Source organism: Pecten maximus, chromosome 5, assembly GCF_902652985.1.
Source record: "Pecten maximus chromosome 5, xPecMax1.1, whole genome shotgun sequence".
Classification (NCBI taxonomy): domain Eukaryota; kingdom Metazoa; phylum Mollusca; class Bivalvia; order Pectinida; family Pectinidae; genus Pecten; species Pecten maximus.
In genome coordinates this window covers 43816554-43841168 of record NC_047019.1, presented here as the reverse complement: position 1 = coordinate 43841168, position 24615 = coordinate 43816554, and the positions used below count along the sequence as shown (strand labels likewise).

General features: G+C 38.4%; 1 protein-coding gene across 1 annotated transcript; it reads left to right on the top strand.

The window, feature by feature from the left end:
* The first annotated feature begins 1360 nt into the window (after window positions 1–1360).
* On the top strand, window positions 1361–24427 carry LOC117328124 (snake venom 5'-nucleotidase-like). Its single transcript, XM_033885509.1, has 9 exons — window positions 1361–1859; window positions 10112–10331; window positions 10786–10974; window positions 11356–11553; window positions 13532–13663; window positions 15211–15333; window positions 18431–18586; window positions 19916–20119; window positions 23716–24427. The coding sequence occupies exons 1-9, from the start codon at window positions 1500–1502 to the stop codon at window positions 23916–23918; spliced, it is 1785 nt and encodes a 594-aa protein (XP_033741400.1). The 5' UTR covers window positions 1361–1499; the 3' UTR covers window positions 23919–24427.
* The last annotated feature ends 188 nt before the right edge of the window (window positions 24428–24615 follow it).

Genomic DNA, 24615 nt, shown 5'->3' with positions numbered 1-24615 from the left:
GAGTGATCAATAAAATCTGGGTCATCCTTCGGTGCCATCAATCAGAAATTCATGATTACGTAATAGCAAACACGTAACTTATGTAAAGGTATTGTCAACGAGGAAGTTACGGGATCACTTAAGTGCTACATCTACACGATCGATATGTTCAATGATTTACGACTTTTCCTAAGTAAAATCAACATAACATAAACTGTCCTTAGAAATGGAGATTAGACTATTTTCTTTACCTCAACCTACATATAGCAATGCCTGACCGGATTTATCTCGCTCCGGGAGTGGTTAAAACGGCTATGTCAGTGTCTGTTATATAATTAACTACTGTTTTTGTAAAACAGCTGAAAACACGTGACCAGATATATATATATATATATATATATATGTCAAGTAGTAATAACGACAGTACAGACAAGTAAATTGTCAAATTTTCGAGGCAATCCGCCCCTTTATCAAGACACAGGTAAATTACATACGATCACATATAGACATAGAACATGGAACAGTTACACAAATATAGTAGGTATAAACAACAAAAAGTATCATAATGTTGTAAAAATGATCCCCCTCGGCCGATACTAAATTCGCCGAGGGCCTATTATGATTAATAAGGAAACATCTTTGGTGGTGTACAGATGCTAAAAGTAAATGAATGAATGAATGAATGAACAAATAAATAAGTAAATAGATAAATAATATAACTTAAAGGTTTAACAGAAAAGCATCGCGGGTCGATTCGATGTGATGGCAGCGCGTGTTATGTCATGAATGTATATATATATATATATATATACGGGTATCCGCTCAGCGTATGTACTCCTTGAAGCTTTCAAATTCACAATAATGTTATAACTTATAATAGTGATAAGTAATGATAAAAAATGCAAGATCAGAATACAATCACATCGATGTACAACTTAATGAACACAATAGGAATGTGCAGCAATTCATTCAGGCATAGTTAAGAGGGATGTATTATTGACATTACATATGTTAAAAAGGAAAATGGTACGACTCATTATAAACGGTATGCGTTTTGAATATTTATGAAATATTACATTAAGGAGCAGTCCTACTCTCTAAGAAGATGAACTGTCCATACAAAGCATGATGTCATACATTAACCAAAGATAACAAACATATCTTCTGACGTCCAGTTGAGTCAACACAAAGGCCTTGTTATTGTCTCGAAATCGCGAGATTTTAGTTTTATTGATACAGCTACCCCATTGTTGCCACAGTAACCCAGTTATTGATATAGCTGAGAAGCTTCATCTTGTATTACAGTAGGCAGGCAAAGTGCGAGATTCATTTAACTGATGGCTACTGATATAGACATGCCTTATCTGGACAGGTAGCATACAGCTACCAGTACTCATAGCACATGTACCCAGGATACCAGTACAGCTCCGATCGTCTCACTATCTACACTGTCTCCAACAACTCTGCAAGTAGCATTCGGTATGGTGGAATAGTGATTGGAAACTAACGTCACCTCAATCATGCAACATTTACTGTCAGTTATGCGGTGTTTTCTCCCAGTTTTCTTGGTCTTTTCTTCGTGTCTATTTCAATATGCTACGTGCTCATTCAAATTGGCTGTCATCCATACTAATGATATTCACGCACACGTCGAGGAAATGAACAAGTACTCCTCCGAGTGCAAACAGAAGGATAAGGACGAAGGCCAATGCTTTGGTGGGATTTCTAGACGCGTTACTAAAGTTAACGAACTGAGAGAGCAGTACCCTGAACACGTGCTGCTGAACGCCGGAGATAACTACCAGGGTACGTTATGGTTCAGTCACTATAAAGGATTAGTGGCCGCTAAATTCATGAAGGAACTTAGTTATGATGCCATGGTGAGTAACAGTCACATGATCATCTAGATCCGTGTCATGCATGTACATTGTAAGGCTGGGCATTTTAATATTATACATAAAGGATGTAGCTTTGATGTACTGTATCTGTGTGACATTTTAATATTATACCTAAAAGATGTAGCTTTGATGTACTTTATCTGTGACATTTTAATATTATATATAAAAGTTGGTGGACTTTACCTGTGTGACATTTTAATATTATACATAAAAGATGTTGCTTTGATGTATTTTATGTGACATTTTGATACATATACATCTATGTTCATTACCTAAATTACGAAGTTATTTCGAATGTTGCCTGGTAATGAAGTACACCAGATTACATCTAGTATCTAGTCCGAGTTTTCTCTGGCCCTGTCACCATGTCTGGTGTAGGTATGGTGACAGGGCCAGAGAAAACTCGGACTAACGTTAATCATGGTACCATACGGGGTTTGTAATACATCTATTGTCTGGATATTTGATCGTATACATAGGTACAGCTTGCTTCTGGTAAGGAATAAAAAGGCACCTTTATCTTATATCTTTCTATCTTATAAACAAACCGAAGAATCGCCAAGATGCGACGAAAGCGCTTAGACGTGTTGTCGAGTTTCTCTTTATATATACTAGTAAATATAACTGGTCATGTAGTATAAATTGTTGAACTTTCGAGGCAATCTGCCCCTCGCTACGTTTGTGTTAATGATCCCGTCGGTCGATTATTAATTCGCCAAAGTAAGTCCTATTGTAATTAATTAGAAAACAGCTTAGGTCGTGTACAAACAAAAAAAAGGTGTAAAAATAAAAGGTTAAACAAAATAACAGCACAAGTTGAATCGGTGTCATGGCAGCGCGTGCTCTGTAGGAATGTTTTTATTTTTGTTTATCTTCGCAGTTGCATTACTACCCGTTGCCCGCAGTTTGGACTGAGTTTTGTGGGACGAAATGAAACAACTGCGAAGATAAACAAAACCACTTGTTACATACGCACAACTAATATGATCGATAAGTCGTTCGATTCACAGACAAAAAAATTCTCAGAAATCTCCACCATTTATTTTTTATTAAATGGTTATGTGTTTTCTGATATCAAATAAAACATTTTGGAATTGGTAAATATCGGCTGTAGCGGTTTGGTTATATACACAATGTATATTCACAATGAAGTGATTCTATTAGCGGATGTTTAACAGTGTAAGTTGAGATACATTTGTAATTTCTACACTATAATATCCAGATTTAATTCCATTTTGCAATGTCGTACGTGATTTGTAATCTTACTTTCCCGTTATTGTATAACTTTTTATTGTATTTTACCGCGGGCTTCATACATTGTTTCTCTTGGTAAGGGTAAAAGTCTTGCTCCGTTTGAGTAATGTTCATTGTTATCATGTAAAGTGTCAATTCAAGTAGTATCAATTGTAAAACACCTTAGGATTCTTCCACCTATGAAAGTAATCTTCCAGATTAGGATCATCAGAGGGCCTTTAGACCCCGGGGGTTGGATACCACAATTCACCATTTAAATCGGTTGAGTAGTTTATGAGAAGAAGTCGAAAATGTGAAAATAATTACGACGGACGGAACACGATGGCTACAGGTCATCCTGACGCTTCGGGTCAGATGACCTAACAAACTGCGTATTGACAAGATAAGAGAACTGTCCAACTGAATTCAGATTTCTGATAAAGTACCCAAAACGTGGAAAACGGGAGTTATAATTATTCTTTATAAGGGGGTATAAAAACAAGAATCATGCGATAATTACCGCCCTATTTCGTTTTGTGCTATCATTTACAAATTGACAGAGAAAATAATTCGTAATCGGATAGAAACAGTTATTAAATTCCCTAACAAACAAGGATCCGAGAAAGGAAGGAGCTGCACCACGGAATCATTTAGCCTTCACGAATGTCATATTCTTCGATACATATATCAAGCTTTCGATACCGTACATCGTAAAGGTATTTTCATAAATTGTGTGAACTTGGGGTAACCGGAAACTTGTTCAAAATGCTGCTTAACACGTATTACGGGGGTTCAGCGTGAACAGTAAGGTGAGGTTATATTATACAAACATACCATGGGTGTCTGGCAGACAGAAGTCATCGTTCATCTGGGAATTGACTACCGGCTAACCTTAGGTGTTCAAATCAGACTGTGCACATACTAAGCCGCTACCATTTGTAAACATTTATAAGAAGTTAATGCTACCAGCTGTGTTATATCTATATGGATCAGAAAAGTGGAACAACCCGACAGCGAAAGACAAACAAAAAATAGACGTATTCCAACAGGATATACGGTGTGAAAAATTGGATCAATACAGAAATTGAAAACTAAATTCTACAGCGTCTGATATGTAGTCCCAAAATAGTACAATATTTTATGTTTTCATTCGTCGACTTTTGAAATTCATAATAGAATCCTGCCAGATATAGATAATGTTCTACAAAAGTAAAATCCACGTCGTACATATCCCAGTGTTAAGGATGGAATAAAGCAGCGATAGGCATACAAGATGTTGATGATGATGATGATTATTGACTGAAATCGTCATGACAGCTATACATGTTTTATAAAATAAGAAGTGTCTTTAGCCGAATTGTGTTCGGGCGTGGACTTTTTATTACTGTCTATATATATAGCTGGTAGTAGTCATAGTTCACCTAGAACAATAATCGTATTAAGAGCAACTTTAGCTGTACTACACTGTGCGGTGACCTTTGAACTTTAATAGAAACATGGGAGATACATTGATGGACAACTGCTGAATGCATGTACGTCAGGAATTTCACCGACTTAACAAGGATATTTAAATGACATTTTAAGGACAAGGTATGTTCCTGACGACGAGGACCTCTCGGAATAGACATATCTACTACAATGTCCACACACAGGGAGGGATTTCATTGGTTACACAACTATCACATGCTACTTTTACCATACTTTAAATACACATAAAAATTATCATATAACAATAACACAAACTTAAACTTTCTCTTAAACATTTTATCAAGAATTGATAAACAATTTTCTAGGTTCCATCTTTCGGAATATTTTTTTGTCCTTTAACTATAGCGAAACATTGTAAACACAGAAAGCTCTATATAAATCTACAACTCAAAAAGTGGATACATCATGAAGTTTAAAAAGAGTCCGTAGATTCGATGTATGAGGGTTTATGATTCAATGTACATCGGGCACTTGAAAAGCTTTGTCATTTATAACGGTCATAAATTAATTAGCAAACAATTCAAAGTTTATATGAGGTGGCCATGATTTTATAACAATATTCCTGACACGGGCGTATCACACGACAGAACCACCAAGCTTTGTGATTACACTCTCTACAAGGAGGTATAGCTCTTATCTTAGAGATAATGACGTCGACTAGTACCGACATTTATCATGGCTAATATTGGTCAATAAGAATAAGGCTTGAACACTGGCTAGTTCACAGATTAGCCGGCGTAATATTACATTTTATAATCTAAAGTCTCATTAAGTTACAACAATATTAACTGTGTAGCTTTATCAGCAAGTACTGTACTAACTGGGTTAGAGACATGCATCACACACACAACCATTGGTAATACAATGTCAAAAAGCAAAATGTGCAATTACATATTTTGAAATTTCATTATGTTTTAATACTGGTTTTAAAATCACAACAATGACTGACCAAAATATGCAGATGGAAAAAAACATCCAAAAAACATTTTCGCCAGGTAACATACAAATTTCGTTATCGAAATTCTTTGTAGTTTGGTCGCATACTGGTAAAATCTTAAAACAAATTGTTAGGTACAAAGACAAAATATAAAAGCATCCATTTGAGTTTGTCTTAACCATTGAACCTGTCTCGCTAATATCACCAAACTGAGTAATCCTTAACCATGGTAACCTATACTCGCCAATAGCACCAAACTGAGTAAGTCCTAACCATTGAACCTGTACTGGCTAATAGCATCAAACTGAGTAAGTCTTAACCATTGAACCTGTACTCGCTAACAGCGCTACACTGAGTAAGTCTTAACCATTTAATCTATCTATACTCACTAATAGCGACGTTCCAGTTCTCGACCGACCAACTTTTAGAAGTTATCAAAGTATCTAACGCAGAAATAATGGAATTCTTACATAAGTCTTTAAAACTATCCTTTAATAAACAAAAATTAAATCCATTAGTAGTCCACGTGTATGTTCTTACCTGTGTAAGTAACTTGTCACTAGGTTGTTATGTACCTGTCAGTACGCGAAATGGCTTCCGTAGCTATGTAGGAACACGGAGGATCAAGAGGTGAATTCGTTGTACAAATGTTTATATTCCGACACACGACCTCGGAGGCCAGCTCTCTAACCTGTTAAGATTTCTTGATCACTAACAGATTTCCTTTAAAATTTGATCGCCAAAACGATATCTTTCTTTGTTGAACGAAACGTTGAACATCATACGAATATCTGTCGAAGGAAAGTTGCTCATCAAATGTATCAAATACATAAAGGAAATATTACATATTTCGTTCAAGAGATAAAATTACAATTTGTGGCAATATAATTAGCAATATTTTAAAAATGATTTCTGATCGAGTAATGCACAAATGACTACATTGCACCTGTTGGAAACATCATTATACTACATTGAATGGTTACAACTTTCCCAGTGTAAAGGAACCTTATATGAATGTATATAATGATAGTATACTCACACACGCATTATAATGTAAGTATCAATCATATTATGTTTATTACATGTATTATACATGCATTGTACTAATATATACCATATAATCACGTTACAGCTGTACATTATACATAAATGTATACCATATAATCACATCAAATGATAATGAATGTTGTATATCGAATGTTGACAACATTACACTATTTAATGATGAAAGCATATCGAACGGTAACAAAACTATACCGAACATCGCCGTATATAAATCAAATCATGGTAAGATTACATCACATAATGACGAATATAGAATAACAACAGCATTGTAATTTAGAATGACGATTATAATAATGAGAAGTGAGATAGTGTGGCAATGAGGACATATCTAATACGTTCTTTTCTGTACGACTGCATTGCCTTATATAATCTTTATATATACAAATACTGTATTTCTGATTCTGTTAAGCTGGGCCTTTGGACTCAGAGCTCTATTAACACAAGGCTAACATCTAAACCCCCGGAGGGAAGATCAGAATTGAACCGAAAACCTTGGTAAATTCTCCAGCTGCATAGAAACCATGTTAGCTTTGAATACCTATAGAATACAATCTTTCTTTGTGCAGTACTAATACGCACACGCTACCTTATTACGATTAAGAAAATTCCTACTAATGATGGCCTCTAGATGATATATCAGAATTTATATATAAATCCCTGCACATGGTTGTGTCCCATCCAAACCCATCCAAGTACTTGGACAAGCGCTTTGCTATTTCGAAAATGCCAAAAAATATCTGTCGGACAATATCATATTTACAATCACTACAAAGCATATTGAAATATCATTAAAATGAATCTAATTAATACGGGTCGGCTAAGATCTCACTTCAAGTTAGTTAAACAGGCGCTAATGGCCGAAATCCGAGAGTAACGTTAACTGGTCAACTGACATTCGGATTAAAGAATGCTTGTGTTTGTAAAACAGTTGTAATAATGATCCTCTACAGGTACGAATATAACATATTATACCCAGGCTCTATATCTCCGGTATGGCAAGTCAACTTGTCATTTATTCACGGAGCAATGTTGATCCAGTAATTAACCAAATTATACAAGATATATCATTTATTATATTATATATGTAGTTGATAACCGGATCAACATTGCTCCGTGAATAAATGATAAATTGGCTAGTCATACTCCAGTATCAAAATGACCGCTGTTAATTCACCACCTGTAAGCCATGATTTATATTTACTAGGACGAACATACGAGGGATGATTGATATGTTGTGAGCCTCGTATTGAAGGAGATACTCCAGGATGTTCTGTTTAAGTCCTACTCTGCTCTGACTATATAGGGCTGTGTACCCAAGAACTGGTCTCATTTGGTTAGTTTATTCCGACAAGGTATCACTCTAAAGTAAACAAGACAATCGATGAAAGAGCAGTGATTCAATATTTGCATTAAAAAGCTTTAACACCTAAGAATATCCATAATGATATGGTAGCATCACTAGGGAAAGATGTCCCTATTTATGCTACAATGAAAGGGTGGGTGGCGAAATTTAAGCGCGGCCGACAGAAACTTGAGGATGACCCCCGTCCTGGAAGGCCTGTCAATATTGCAACCCAAGAAATGGTCAATAAAATTCATATTGTAGGACTGACAGGCTAATCTTCACCTTTTTGAGGAAGATTCTGTCAACTTTCTTCAGAGATTTGTCACTATGGATGAAACATGGGTCCATCCAAAGAAGGCAAAGAGTGTTCCTTCAGCTGGGAAGGTTATGGCCTCGGTTTTCTAGGATGCAGATGGTAATCTTCTGAATACCATCTCCAAAAGGGACAAACAATCAGTGGCATATAACATGCTTCTATTAAACTTAAACGCCGCGGAAAGCTCACCACAGTTGTGCTATTCCATCAGGACAATGCTCGTGTGCACAAGTCTGTCATTGCCATGACTGTCATTCACGATTTTGACTTTAAATTGATTCAGCATCCGCCTTATTCACCTGATCTAGCACCATCAGACTTTCATCCATTTCCAAAACTGAAAGCAGCTATTCAAAGCCCTTGCATTTCTATTTACATATCCATAACTCTACAATGGAATTAACAATAACGTTAATGAATTAGACACCAATACATATATTTGAATTACAAAATAAATAGACGGAATATCAATATTAATACAAAAATTAAAAATTGCTGATTTAGTATTTACATGTACATTATCTGATGTAGTATACATGTACATACACACTAGCTGATTTAGTATATATATGTACGCGTACACTAAATGATTAAGTATTTACATGCACCTGTACACTGATTTAGTATATACATGTACATGTACACTAGTTGGATTAGTATATACATGTACACTAGTTGGTTTAGTATATACATGTACACTAGTTGGTTTGGTATATGCATGTACACTAGTTGGTTAAGTATAAACATGTACACTAGTTGATTTAGTATATACATGTACACTAGTAGGTTTAGTATATACATCTACACTAGTTGGTTTAGTATATACATGTACACTAGTTGGTTTAATATATACATATATCTGTACACTGATTTAGTATATACATGTATGCTAGCCGTATGTCGTATACTTCGTTTATATTTTATGTGACAAAGACAAACACGACAGTTCATCTTTAACGTGGATTTTTGAAGATCAAAAAGACACCGTCTAGGATACCAGGTACAAATATTTTCACTGTTCCCAACTGATTAGATTTATAGGACGGGGTACGGGCCAATAAACAGTGGGAAGAAAGGGTCTGTCGTGCAGATAACCCATGGGTCATGTCAGAGTGCCAAATCCACATCGATTTTCCCTCTGAAAGAAGTTTCACAAAATCACTTATGTGTCTTGGGAATGAATTAGATTTACAGACGATAAAGTATATAATTGTAGACGAAAGGTAGCCGACATTGGAAAGCTATACATATTGCTGCTGTAGATCTGTCGAATCGTCTCCAAGAGAACTTAAATCTCTCGGTAGTGAAGTGGATTTTAAACCATTCAAACACTGAGTAAGATGCGAAAGATAATCGGTCCTGATATCCAGTATTTATATGACCAGTGTGACATCTTTTTTTTTTGAAAGAGACCAAAGGTCCAACTACATGTACAAATGTAATTCATTTTCAAACGTGTGTTTGGGCATTGTCGTACATGCAGTCACCCCGTATTAAGGACCACCTAGAACAATTTGTCAAATAGCGGAACAAGCCCAACGAACGTCACTAAAGAAGTGTACTGATATTTTAGATAAAACTTGAAAAAAACAAACATCTTTCCACTCCCGATTCTTCACATACCCAAATAGTGAGCTGGTACCAAGTATTGGTCATTGGCAGCTTAGCCTTTTCTTGACAAAGGAAAGCTGCGTTTTTGAAAGCTCGCAAATATGATTTTCAATCACTGCTTTCGTTAAAGATATTTTTACAACTACATAGACAACTCACTGTGGTATATTGTCTTAATGCTATCATTGCACGCTGTTTTATTTAAATGAAATGAAAATTCTAATTTGTATCGTGGCAAGGCTGTTGGTAACCACGAGTTTGATAATGGAGTAGCTGGGTTGGTGCCATTCGTCGACAATGTGACGTCAGTGTTCCCTGTCCTCAGCTGTAGTCTGGACCTTTCTGGGGAACCGCGACTGAGGGAGAAAATAGGCAAACATGTCATCTTGAGAGTTGGGGAACAACAAATTGGAGTTATTGGCTACACGACCGAGGAAACATCCTTCATTTCTAACGCAGGTTGGCTGATGAATATCTTATCTTATTGTAGGCGATACCCCAATGCCATATTTAGTTTTTCATTTGAATGTAAGCCAGTAACAAGTTAATATATAATTAAAATTCTAAGAACGTTTGAAGAAAATTTACTTATACATGCAAATTCAGATCATATCAACAGTTAAAACAAATACTGCAAGGCAACTATGTATCCTTAAAGAAACAAAGCAAAAACATAAGAAGGTTAAAAACACTTTAATCCAGCAGCCTCGACACTGTTGCCAACAATTTCCTTACCAAATGTGAATGGGGGATGTACAAAGTCCAACACTTTATGTCAACCAACACTTTATGGATGAGTCGTAGAGATGGGACAAGCATACCTATCAGGCATTCTGACCATTTCAATCGTCCCATACCAAAATGTTTCATTTCATTGTTGCCTTTTTAGTATCATCTATCTTTCTTTCCACAGATAAAACTGTTAAATTCAAAGACGTTGTGGCATCCGTGAGGGCAGAGGTACAGGAATTGACCAAACTGGGGATAGACAAAATCATTGGTCTCGGTCACTATGGTTACGGGAATGATATGAAGTTGGCAGCGGAAGTGGAAGGATTAGACGTGATAGTGGGTGGACATACTCACACTTTCTTATACACGGGTAAGTATGTGTGTAGACATAAACATGTTTTATACACGGGTAAGTATGTGTGTAGACATAAACATGTTTTATAATACATGGGTAACGTACGGTTTGTGGATAGTCTTACCGGAACACAACGCCATATTAACCCATGTGTCTTCACTATCTGGCCAGATCCTTTAAACGTTGGCAGTATGATTGCTCCTAGCACTGCTGTGGGTGTACATGCTTTTTTGCAACACTACTTTGTTGAACACGTCACCTCTACTCTACATCTAGTAATGTGACCTATAGAACATTAGGACTCACGAAAAGTCTATCAAGCATATTTTTTTTTAATTTATGATAAAGTGCATTGTCACGTTATATAGTCATATAACTATCAAACGAATTACACAGGTACTCCTCCTTCAAACGACGTCCCTGAGGGTCCCTACCCTACTGTGGTCACGAAGGAGAATGGCGAGGAGACACTGGTAGTACAGGCGTACTGGTCTGGCAAATACCTCGGTTTCATCGACGTCACGTTTGACGACAATGGGCGTGTCACAGAATGGAAAGGTGCCCCTATACTGCTGGACAAATCAGTTGCTAAAGGTAAACCATAATGAGATATACTCAACCCAGATATGATTTAAGATCCTTTATATTTGTCACTTAATAAATCAATCAATAATCAAATCTATCTCGGAACAATAGCTGTTTTTAGTATTTTAAAATTGTTGATATTTAAGAACTTAGTGTTCAAAGTTTATATAGCACTCAGCCTTTGATCATTCCTTATAATGGAATGTATAAAGAACGAAACAACAAAGAATACCTAAATTATAATAATAATTCAAACTCAATCAAAAGAGGGCAAAATATCACTGCCGTTGAACCCCTTTCTGTGAACGACGAAAGTATAACACTATTGCGAACAGTATCAATAGTACATTATCCATTACAAATAAATCGCGGCTTCAGAGAGTAAAACGTTTCCTCATTGGACAGTTCGCTTAAAGTAGGCGGGGCTTCAAGGACACCGACTTGTTGTGCACGTGTGTCCTGCTCTGTACATGGGTTCTCCACGTAGGGAGAATTCAAACTAGCAGTATTTGCTTAAATTACGATATCCGTCTGATTGAATATAAAATAAAACGATTGTGTATACCGATGGTTGATAAATTAGTTACTATGAAGCTTCTTTCAGGTCAGAAAAAAACATAAATTTGTTGCTCATGTACCGAAATTTATATTTCATTTTCCGGTGTTGTCAACATTTGAATTCGAACTCCGCCCAGTTCAAGTACAGCCAATCACCGCCACCGTAACACGAGCGGGATGCGGATTACTGGTTGTGTCAGAACATTCAATACAATCAACACTCGTTCAGGTAGTGAAGTACTTTTGTCGTCAACATATGGTTCAACGGCAGTAACAAAATCATGAATTTGCATGAAGACTCCTCAAATAATACATGGAGAATAGGACTGGTGATCGGGAAGAGTAAGCGTCTTCTGCTTAAAGGTCAAATTAAGTAAATTGTAGAATATTTTTCAAATGCTACAACCTTTGTTGAAGCATTATTTCTCCAGAAGACACCGATACAGTCCCCTGGAGATAGTGTATTCTTAATGTTATGTGTTAAGCCGCATTGCCACTATATAAACCTAGCGAATTCCGCTTCGGGTTAAAGTACTATCAACCGAAATGAGCATGAAAATGAACGTGAGATTAATGCAAACCACACTTAATTCTCGTTTAAACTAGAAGTAACAGAAAACAGTTTTGGATGGAATCGAATACGTGTACAGAACTATAGTGAACTTGTTTAAAATTAAACACGCACATACCGACAAGATATACATATATATAAGTGCAGGCCATCGTGAATGTCAGAATGTTCAGTTATCGTTACATATTGTCTGACACAACGCAAGCGTACAAGCTGACACGAAATATTTGGAGAAAGGTGCTTCCTACCACTTTAAGCCCGTAAGTCCTCCAGTAATACCATACCCGCATTCTGTCCTCATACCACTCAATATATAGCAGTCGTTTCTACCATTAACATCGTCACACATAGTTCTCATGACGACGGCAGTACCCAAATTTCAGATCCAGCGACATTTGTCAAAAGTATGGTTTTATTGCACATTAAGACAAGAACAATGCAAAAGTTGAAAACATTTGAACTGATTCACGATCAAATACGGTTGTACTTCCTAAGATAGCGGTTTTACGGGAGCGTTATTTCTCCATGAGAAAGAGCACGTGTAGAAAGTTACTGTTGAGAGGTAGGAATCGTGAACTATTAGTTCCATTAATAGTACATTTAAGAGGATTTTTTTTTTTTCATTTAATTATCTGTCGTATATTGTAAGTTGTTCATATGGTATAGAGAGGAAATGTTAACGTAAGTATAAAACTGCATTCTGTTTCCGGTAATGCAGTAGGAGTTCGTATTGCCCATTACCCAAACCTGTTTAATGATGTGTGTATACAGGGTACATGTACTGTTTATTCTGTTATATAACTCATTATCATTTCCCTGCTTTGTTACCTATATATATAAACCACATTTTCATCACAGATCCAGCAACGGAGGCTGAGGTTGCAAACCTATTGGTGCCCCTGGTTAAGGAGAAGAGTGTGGTGATGGGGAAAACGGCAGTGTACCTTGAAGGGAGCAGCACTGTATGTCGATTGAGGGAGTGCAATATGGGTAATAGTCGTTAAGAACATTATGTAATATTTATTAATTTTCTGTAACACTCAAGTTAAATTATCTGTTGTCCGTCAGTTAGTCTTCATTTAGCCTTGCGTTTGTCAAAACATATTACATCCTTTCGTCATGGACGCCAATTAGGTAGGCAGAGCGAGGTAGTCAGAGGACTGTCCAATCACAGAAAAGACCGGAAGAAATGGTCACTATAGACACCGCAAACACTAGTGCCGAAGGAACCAATTATGCTCGGAAATGATAACAGATACGTCTGATAGGGAAAACATCAAAGAACACTGGCCGTTTCTCCACGTAGTCTGTACCATTAGGACTTCATCTTAGATAGCAGCGACTCGATGCCAATAGACAGGTTTACCTATGTGATATACATTATGATATATATATATCACTTGCATGCTGTTACCTTTTACGTATGTATATAGATGAATAGCTACCAATGGAAAGTCTGAACGATAAACAGTACCCTCGACAAGAAATGTTGACAAGGATTAATGGATACCTTACAGAGGAGACAAATCAAACTTAATTCAAAAAGGAACATGTTCGTGGTCGTCCTCATTAATATTATACAGCGTGATTTAATACAGTAATGGAAATACAAAATTACAAAAAAAGTATGAATCATTAAAATAATAAGTCTAAAATGAACACATCTGTCCGTGTTACATGTGTACTGGGATTTCAATGTAGTCATACCACTTTAACATAATCATGGAAAACGAAGAAAACAACGTCCCCATTCTGAACAGTACCGAAGTTCACCCACTCGGGGTTTACCACACGTTAACGATAAGGAGAGGCTACAGACGATCCGGTACGGGACATTCCTAATGAGGGAAAATGAGCCAGCACTATCGCTCAACACATTATACTGTTTCTATGGAAAGCAGTTGTAACACTCATGTGGGTTTTGGTGCACTAGTAGATTTAACGTTCGACATCATTAATGCTCATCCAAATAGCAAATCCATTTACACACCTATAATCATTATCATGGCGTAGTCTAACAGACGTAACGTGATCAATTGTAAGTATGTACCATGGCTAACCAGAGACCTTGCTATTGGCATGTAATGTGTTAATCTGTTATTGAATTTTGACAAAACGTGTGAAATTTGTGTTTCAAGGGAACACAATTGCTATAATAGGATATGGTCCTTGTAAAATGAAGCCGTGATACCGTATACTTTGACTACATAAGTCACGAAACAACTGGGCAATTACAGAAATCCAAAATGTGAGATATAGAATTCAACGAGTACTCTCCGAAATATTAAATAATTCTGGAACTTTATGCCAACAAAAGGACGCCACATACATGTCGAATAGCAAACTGAAGCTGAATAACATTCCAATTTTGAAACATCTTACCGAGCTTTGCTTGTAGGAATATTATAAACATGCCGTTACTATGCACACAGTTCAAACAAGATTAAAATATATCTTTGTTCTTTTTCAATAAGTTATATTCGATCCATTTCTTTTCTATTTCTATTGCTTAGTTTTGATTCTTTTCGTCCGTAAAGGAAATCTGATAACTGACAGTATGGTTGACTACTTCGTCGGACGTCAGACAGACAACACGTCATGGACTGAGGCTGCCATAGCTATCATCAATTCGGGCGGAATCAGAGCCCCAATCGAACAAGGTAGGAACCGATTTTCATTAATGTCTAAACCCAATAACCCATCCATTAACGACTACGGCCAATAATAAGGTAGGGACCCATCCATTAACGACTACGGCCAATAATAAGGTAGGGACCCATCCATTAACGACTACGGCCAATAATAAGGTAGGGACCCATCCATTAACGACTACGGCCAATAATAAGGTAGGGACCCATCAATTAACGACTAAGGCCAATAACGTAGGGGCCCATCCATTAACGACGACAGCCAATAATAAGGTAGGGACCCATCCATTAACGACTACGGCCAATAATAAGGTAGGGACCCATCAATTAACGACGACAGCCAATAATAAGGTAGGGACCCATCCATTAACGACTACGGCCAATAATAAGGTGTAGGGACCCATCCATTAACGACAACGTCCAATAATAAGGTAGGGACCCATTCATTAATTACAACGTCCAATAATAAAGTAGGGATCAATCCATTAACGACTACGTCCAATAATAAGGTAGGGACCCATCCATTAACGACCACGTCCAATAATAAGGTAGGGACCCATCCATTAACGACTACGGCCAATAATAAGGTAGGGACCCATCCATTAACAACTACGGCCAATAATAAGGTAGGGACCCATCAATTAACGAAGACAGCCAATAATAAGGTAGGGACCCATCCATTAACGACTACGGCCAGTAATAAGGTAGGGACCCATCAATTAACGACTACGTCCAATAATAAGGTAGGGACCCATCAATTAACGACTACGTCCAATAATAAGGTGTAGGGACCTATCCATTAACGACTACGGCCAATAAGGTAGGGACCCATTCATTAACGACTACGGCCAATAATAAGGTAGGGACCCATCCATTAACGACTACAGCCAATAACAAGGTAGGGACCCATCAATTAACGACTACAGCCAATAATAAGGTAGGGACCCATCCATTAACGACTACGGCCAATAATAAGGTAGGGACCCATCCATTAACGACTACAGCCAATAACAAGGTAGGGACCCATCAATTAACGACTACAGCCAATAATAAGGTAGGGACCCATCCATTAACGACTACGGCCAATAATAAGGTAGGGACCCATCCATTAACGACTACAGCCAATAATAAGGTAGGGACCCATCAATTAACGACGACAGCCAATAATAAGGTAGGGACCCATTCATTAACGACTACAGCCAATAATAAGGTAGGGACCCATCAATTAACGACGACAGCCAATAATAAGGTGGGGACCCATCCATTAACGACTACAGCCAATAATAAGGTAGGGACCCATCCATTAACGACTACAGCCAATAATAAGGTAGGGACCCATTCATTAACGACTACGACCAATAATAAGGTAGGGACCCATTCATTAACGACTACGGCCAATAATAAGGTAGGGACCCATTCATTAACGACTACAGCCAATAATAAGGTAGGGACCCATCCATTAACGACTACAGCCAATAATAAAGTAGGGACCCATCCATTAACGACTACGGCCAATAATAAGGTAGGGACCCATCCATTAACGACTACGGCCAATAATAAGGTAGGGACCTCTCTTTGTTATCGCTTCTATTTTTCATATAAATGATTCTTTGGAGGGCGACACTTTACATTAATATCTAAGATACGGTCAAACAGACAAGATACTTTCTTATTTTGATCTTAGAGTTTAGACAGTAATTAACTACAATGTACCTTTACCTCAGGAAAAAAAATTTCAATGTGAACAAGGATGGATAGTGTTGCAACAGCAATACAAAGTCCCCTGCCTTAACCAGGAGTGCAACTATTTATTTCCCATTTTTTAAACTACGCGTTATACTGATCACGTATACCAAGTTTCGTTAAAATCGGAGTAGTGCTTTAGGATTGTCCGGACACGCCTCAACCAATGAGAAGCCGGCAGCAATTTTGAAAAATGTTTTTTTTCGAAAAGATAAATTGGGATGCACAACTACATGTTATACTGATCATGTATACAAAGTTTCGTTAAAATTGGAGTAGTACTTTAGGAGGAGTTGTCCGGACAAGTCTCAACCAATGAGAAGTTGGCGGCCATTTTGAAAATTGGTTTTTCGAACAAAAAATGTATGATGCACAACTACATGTTATACTGACCATGTATACCAAGTTTCGTTAAAATCGGAGTAGTACTTTAGGAGGAGTTGTCCGGACAAGTCTCAACCAATGAGAAGTTGGCGGCCATTTTGAAAATTGGTTTTTCGAACAAAAAATGTATGATGCACAACTACATGTTATACTGACCATGTATACCAAGTTTCGTTAAAATCGGAGTAGTACTTTAGGAGGAGTTGTCTGGACAAGTCTCAACCAATGAGAAGTTGGCGGCCATTTTGAAAAATGAATTTTTGAAAAAAAATGTATGATGCACAACTACATGTTATACTGATCATGTATACCAAGTTTCGTTAAAATCGGAGTAGTACTTTAGGAGTTGTCCGGACAAGCCTCAACCAATGAGAAGCCGGCAGCCATTTTGAAAAATGAATTAAAAAAAAAATGTGGGATGCACAACTACATGTTATACTGATCATGTATACCAAGTTTCGTTAAAATCGGAGTAGTACTTTAGGAGGAGTTGTCCGGACAAGCCTCAACCAATGAGAAGCCTACAGCCATTTTGAAAAATGAATTAAAAAAAAAATGTGGGATGCACAACTACATGTTATACTGATCATATATACCAAGTTTCATTAAAATCGGAGTAGTACTTTAGAAGGAGTTGTCCGGACAAGTCTGAACCAATGAGAAGTCGGCGGCCATTTTGAAAATTAGTTTTTCGAAAAAAAAAATGTGGGATGCACAACTACATGTTATACTGATCATGTATACCAAGTTTCATTAAAATCGGAGTAGTACTTTAGAAGGAGTTGTCCGTACAACTATTGCGTGACAGACAGACAGACGGACGGACAGACGGACGGACAGACAGACAGACGGACGGACAGACAGACGGACGGAGGGTAAACCTATAGTCCCCCCGTTTTTCAAACGGCAGGGGACTAATAATACGCCTTAATAAAAGATCCATTGTTTTCCAAGATGATCTAACTGGAGCTCTTTATTACAGGTAATATTACCCGTGGTGACCTATTAACCCTGATGCCATTCGGAAATAGCGTCGACGTCATTGATATAAAGGGCAAATACCTTCGTCAAGCATTGGAACACTCAGTGGAAAATTACGATCCTATTGATAAACCCGGTGCCTTACTTCAAATGTCAGGTAATTAAAACTCACAAATAAATTATCATTAACTGAAAGTGTCAGAAACAAAGGTGTTTCACACACCGAAGGACATCGTGGTTTATGGTGGTCAGCGTCTTCGTAAGCATGATTATTGATACTGTTGACGCTTGTTCATGGCCAATCACAATATATTAGACGGGACGTTTATACAGCTCTACATTATACATTAGTAACACGAAAGTAAAGACTACATTGGAGGGTTGACCCAATGTATATTGAGTCTAAAAGTAGTTAAGGTTGGGGAATATATCACAGTTGTGAGCAGTTGATTCCAACTATTTACTATTCTATTTTTGAAAGCATGTTCCCTAACGTTAGGTCTGGACAGAATGTTATCAATTTCTTATATACTTCCTATAGTTATAAGATTGTAAGCATCAGTAATCGACATTTGACTTTAATGATCGTGCACGTGTTAAACACCTTCGGTATAGCTAGGCATGGGAGTCTTTCACATTTGAATATTAACTGCCTTCTATCACATTTGAGATAGAATTACGGTTTCGTTATATTCTCTGTTGTTCCTGACATGATGGAACCGTAACGTAAACCTACAAGTTTCTGAATACATGGAACTCCAGATATGTTACTCTTTCCTCGGAGACAGTACGCAGCTCTTCTAGCCAATGAAAAAGAGAATGTCTAACAGTGTCTTCAGTACTACCAGTCACACGAGTGAATTATATTTGGTATTACTGAAGAAACTGTTAGATATTCTGTTTATTACATTTTATAGCAAAATATACCGAGGCAACTCAATCTCCCCCTCAGAATGCATTGCGGTCCACGTCAACGTTCACAAATGTATGCCAAATCGTGACGTTATGTATTCAATCTTGCAGTATGACGTCATATAAGATGACGGGGAGCTATAAATCTTAATGTTTCCCATTGTCGTTTGTAAGTAGGGTTCTAATTGGTCAAATCAGAAGAAAAAAAAGTGATAAAATATAAAAAAAACAAAGTTATATTTTTCACTTTTATAGAAAGAATAATTTTCGATATTTCACTGGTAAAAATGTAATAAATATATATATATATATTGCCTTTAAACATCTAATGAACTTCGATGTCAGATATTCATTACAGACAAATCTATCACAAATAGCACATTTTAGTAATGGTAGAAATATATACCGAATGCTGAATATGAAACTATACTATACTCGTCAGTGATGTAAGAGTCCAGAATTGTAGACATCCAGAAAGGAAGTTGACCACCTCAAAGAACATTAACAGACATGAAATCATTGCAGACATTAAAATCTTACGACTTCTTTATCATCTTAATTCATGTTTCCACAGGTCTTTTGGTGAAATATGATCTAGGCCAGCCTAAAGGTCAAAGAGTGGTGTCAGTAGAAGCGAGATGTAGACGGTGTAACATTCCAGAATATAGTCCCTTGATCGATACAGAAGTATACAGAGTTGTTGCTCAAGCGTTCATCATAAAGGGTGGAGATGGCTACTCTGTACTCCAGGACCACAACGAGCAGTGGTACCAATACAGTAAGTGTTATTGTGAGGGTCGGTCAGTCTGTACTACAGGACCACCACGAGATGTGGTACCAATACAGTAAGTGTTATTGTGAGGGTCGGTCAGTCTGTACTGGAGGACCACCATGAGATGTGGTACCAATACAGTGCTATTGTGAGGGTCGGTCAGTCTGTACTGGAGGACCAACATGAGATGTGGTACCAATACAGTGCTATTGTGAGGGTCGGTCAGTCTGTACTGGAGGACCACCATGAGATGTGGTACCAATACAGTGCTATTGTGAGGGTCGGTCAGTCTGTACTGGAGGACCACCATGAGATATGGTACCAATACAGTAAGTGTTATTGTGAGGGTCGGTCAGTCTGTACTGGAGGACCACCATGAGATGTGGTACCAATACAGTGCTATTGTGAGGGTCGGTCAGTCTGTACTGGAGGACCAACATGAGATGTGGTACCAATACAGTGTTATTGTGAGGGTCGGTCAGTCTGTACTGGAGGACCACCATGAGATGTGGTACCAATACAGTGTTATTGTGAGGGTCGGTCAGTCTGTACTGGAGGACCACCATGAGATGTGGTACCAATACAGTGTTATTGTGAGGGTCGGTCAGTCTGTACTGGAGGACCACCATGAGATGTACCAATACAGTGTTATTGTGAGGGTCGGTCAGTCTGTACTGGAGGACCACCACGAGATGTGGTACCAATACAGTGTTATTGTGAGGGTCGGTCAGTCTGTACTACAGGACCACCATGAGATGTGGTACCAATACAGTGTTATTGTGAGGGTCGGTCAGTCTGTACTGGAGGACCACCATGAGATGTACCAATACAGTGTTATTGTGAGGGTCGGTCAGTCTGTACTGGAGGACCACCACGAGATGTGGTACCAATACAGTGTTATTGTGAGAGTCGGTCCCTCTATACTGGACGTCCACCATGAGATATGGTACCAATACTGTGTTATTGTGAGGGTCGGTCAGTCTGTACTGGAGGACTACCATGAGATGTGGTACATAACAGTGTTATTGTGAGGGTCGGTCAGTCTGTACTGGAGGACCACCATGAGATGTGGTACCAATACAGTGTTATTGTGAGGGTCGGTCAGTCTGTACTGGACGTCCACCATGAGATGTGGTACCAATACAGTGTTATTGTGAGGGTCGGTCAGTCTGTACTGGACGTCCACCATGAGATGTGGTACCAATATAGTGTTATTGTGAGGGTCGGTCAGTCTGTACTGGACGTCCACCATGAGATGTGGTACCAATACAGTGTTATTGTGAGGGTCGGTCAGTCTGTACTGGAGGACCACCATGAGATGTGGTACCAATACAGTGTTATTGTGAGGGTCGGTCAGTCTGTACTGGAGGACCACCATGAGATGTGGTACCAATACAGTGTTATTGTGAGGGTCGGTCAGTCTGTACTGGAGGACTACCATGAGATGTGGTACCAATACAGTGTTATTGTGAGGGTCGGTCAGTCTGTACTGGAGGACCACCATGAGATGTGGTACCAATACAGTGTTATTGTGAGGGTCGGTCAGTCTGTACTGGAGGACCACCATGAGATGTGGTACCAATACAGTGCTATTGTGAGGGTCGGTCAGTCTGTACTGGAGGAACACCACGAGATGTGGTACCAATACAGTGTTATTGTGAGGGTCGGTCAGTCTGTACTGGAGGACCACCATGAGATGTGGTACCAATACAGTGTTATTGTGAGGGTCAGTCAGTCTGTACTGGAGGACCACCACGAGATGTGGTACCAATAGAGTGTTATTGTGAGGGTCGGTCAGTCTGTACTGGAGGACCACCACGAGATGTGGTACCAATACAGTGTTATTGTGAGGGTCGGTCAGTCTGTACTGGAGGACCACCATGAGATGTGGTACCAATACTGTGTTATTGTGAGGGTCGGTCAGTCTGTACTGGAGGACCACCACGAGATGTGGTACCAATACAGTGTTATTGTGAGGGTCGGTCAGTCTGTACTGGAGGACCACTGTGCGATGTGGTACCAATACAGTGTTAATGTGAGGGTCGGTCAGTCTGTACTGGATGACCACCATGAGATGTGGTACCAATACAGTGTTATTGTGAGAGTCGGTCCCTCTATACTGGACGTCCACCATGAGATATGGTACCAATACTGTGTTATTGTGAGGGTCGGTCAGTCTGTACTGGAGGACTACCAAGAGATGTGGTACATAACAGTGTTATTGTGAGGGTCGGTCAGTCTGTACTGGAGGACCACCATGAGATGTGGTACCAATACAGTGTTATTGTGAGGGTCAGTCAGTCTGTACTGGAGGAACACCATGAGATGTGGTACCAACACAGTGTTATTGTGAGGGTCAGTCAGTCTGTACTGGAGGACCACCACGAGATGTGGTACCAATACAGTAAGTGTTATTGTGAGGGTCGGTCAGTCTGTACTGGAGGACCACCACGAGATGTGGTACCAATACAGTAAGTGTTATTGTGAGGGTCGGTCAGTCTGTACTGGAGGACCACCACGAGATGTGGTACCAATACAGTAAGTGTTATTGTGAGGGTCGGTCAGTCTGTACTGGAGGACCACCACGAGATGTGGTACCAATACAGTAAGTGTTATTGTGAGGGTCGGTCAGTCTGTACTGGAGGACCACCACGAGATGTGGTACCAATACAGTAAGTGTTATTGTGAGGGTCGGTCAGTCTGTACTGGAGGACCACCATGAGATGTGGTACCAATACAGTGTTATTGTGAGGGTCGGTCAGTCTGTACTGGAGGACCACCATGAGATGTGGTACCAATACAGTGTTATTGTGAGGGTCGGTCAGTCTGTACTGGACGTCCACCATGAGATGTGGTATCAATACAGTGTTATTGTGAGGGACGGTCAGCCTGTACTGGAGGACCACCATGAGATGTGGTACCAATACAGTGTTATTGTGAGGGTCGGTCAGTCTGTACTGGACGTCCACCATGAGATGTGGTACCAATACAGTGTTATTGTGAGGGTCGGTCAGTCTGTACTACAGGACCACCATGAGATGTGGTACCAATACAGTGTTATTGTGAGGGTCGGTCAGTCTGTACTGGAGGACCACCATGAGATGTGGTACCAATACAGTGTTATTGTGAGGGTCGGTCAGTCTGTACTGGACGTCCACCATGAGATGTGGTACCAATACAGTGTTATTGTGAGGGTCGGTCAGTCTGTACTGGAGGAACACCATGAGATGTGGTACCAATACAGTGTTATTGTGAGGATCGGTCACTCTGTACTGGAGGACCACCATGAGATGTGGTACCAATACAGTATTATCGTTAGTGAAACCAAATATGTACTGCCATAATTATAAATTTATTTTTTATTTTTTTATCAAGTTATAAGATTTTAATAAAACATATAGCAGGGAAAAGGTGCAGGATAACTACAGATATCAATAACAATAATAAATCTCGTCAGTGATGGATATACATGTATGTCTACTCAATGTAGTGAGAAACATTAAATACAAAAATACATAAAAAATATTGGGTTTACAGTAACGGATATTGTAGCAAGAGCAGTGCTATTATATATCATAATGAAATATCAATTTGTATTGCAGATTTACTGGATATCGATGTGCTGTCACAGTACCTAGTAAAATCCAACCCAGTAACGTCTGGTCTTGAAAGGCGCTTTCAGTTCACAAACTCGTCACACACAGTTAACGTGTCTACATCAGTACCATGTCAAGTTGGGGAGGCCAGTCACCTGATCACCAATCCACTAATATTATGTGCTCTTATCTTGTTTGTTGTGCTCTGAATGTTTCCATGTTTTTTTGAAAAAGTTTATTTTTAATACTAATTAGGTAAAGCTATTACCCTGACCTATTTCCTAACATTCCTGGCAAAGGTTTGGCCACATTTGTTGCTCCTGAACTAGTTATTTTCTCAGGAGATAGATATCAGTCAATTTTCTCCCCTGCATCTTACACACTTGATATCAAGGTATTCCTTTCTTGAATTTATATCTTGATCTAGGATTTTAGCAGTGAGAACTATCGTATATATATCATATTTTAGCAGATGTTTTTATTGATATTTCCCAACTAAAAGCACTTCTTTAACACATATTAATTGTAGGTGCATCATTGCCCAAATTCTGATTTTCGTTGTGGAGATTGTAGATAGTAAACAATTATAGAAATAGAGGATACATTTTGTCATGTAATGTTTATATGGATGGTAAATGTAATCATAGATTTCAAAATGTGATTTTGAATGACAGGAATATTTTTTCTTTAATAAAATGTTTTGTGTATCAAACAATTATTTGTGTTGTCATTGTTGTTGTTTGAAATATTACATATTATTTGAATGGTTTGCCTCAGAACACCGGTATGACATTACTTTCTTTAAAAACTGTACAATTATTATTTTTTATTAAGCAATAATTGGTCTCTAATACTTCTGTACAGACATCAGTCTATGTTTACTGAGAACTTTCCAACAACATGTCA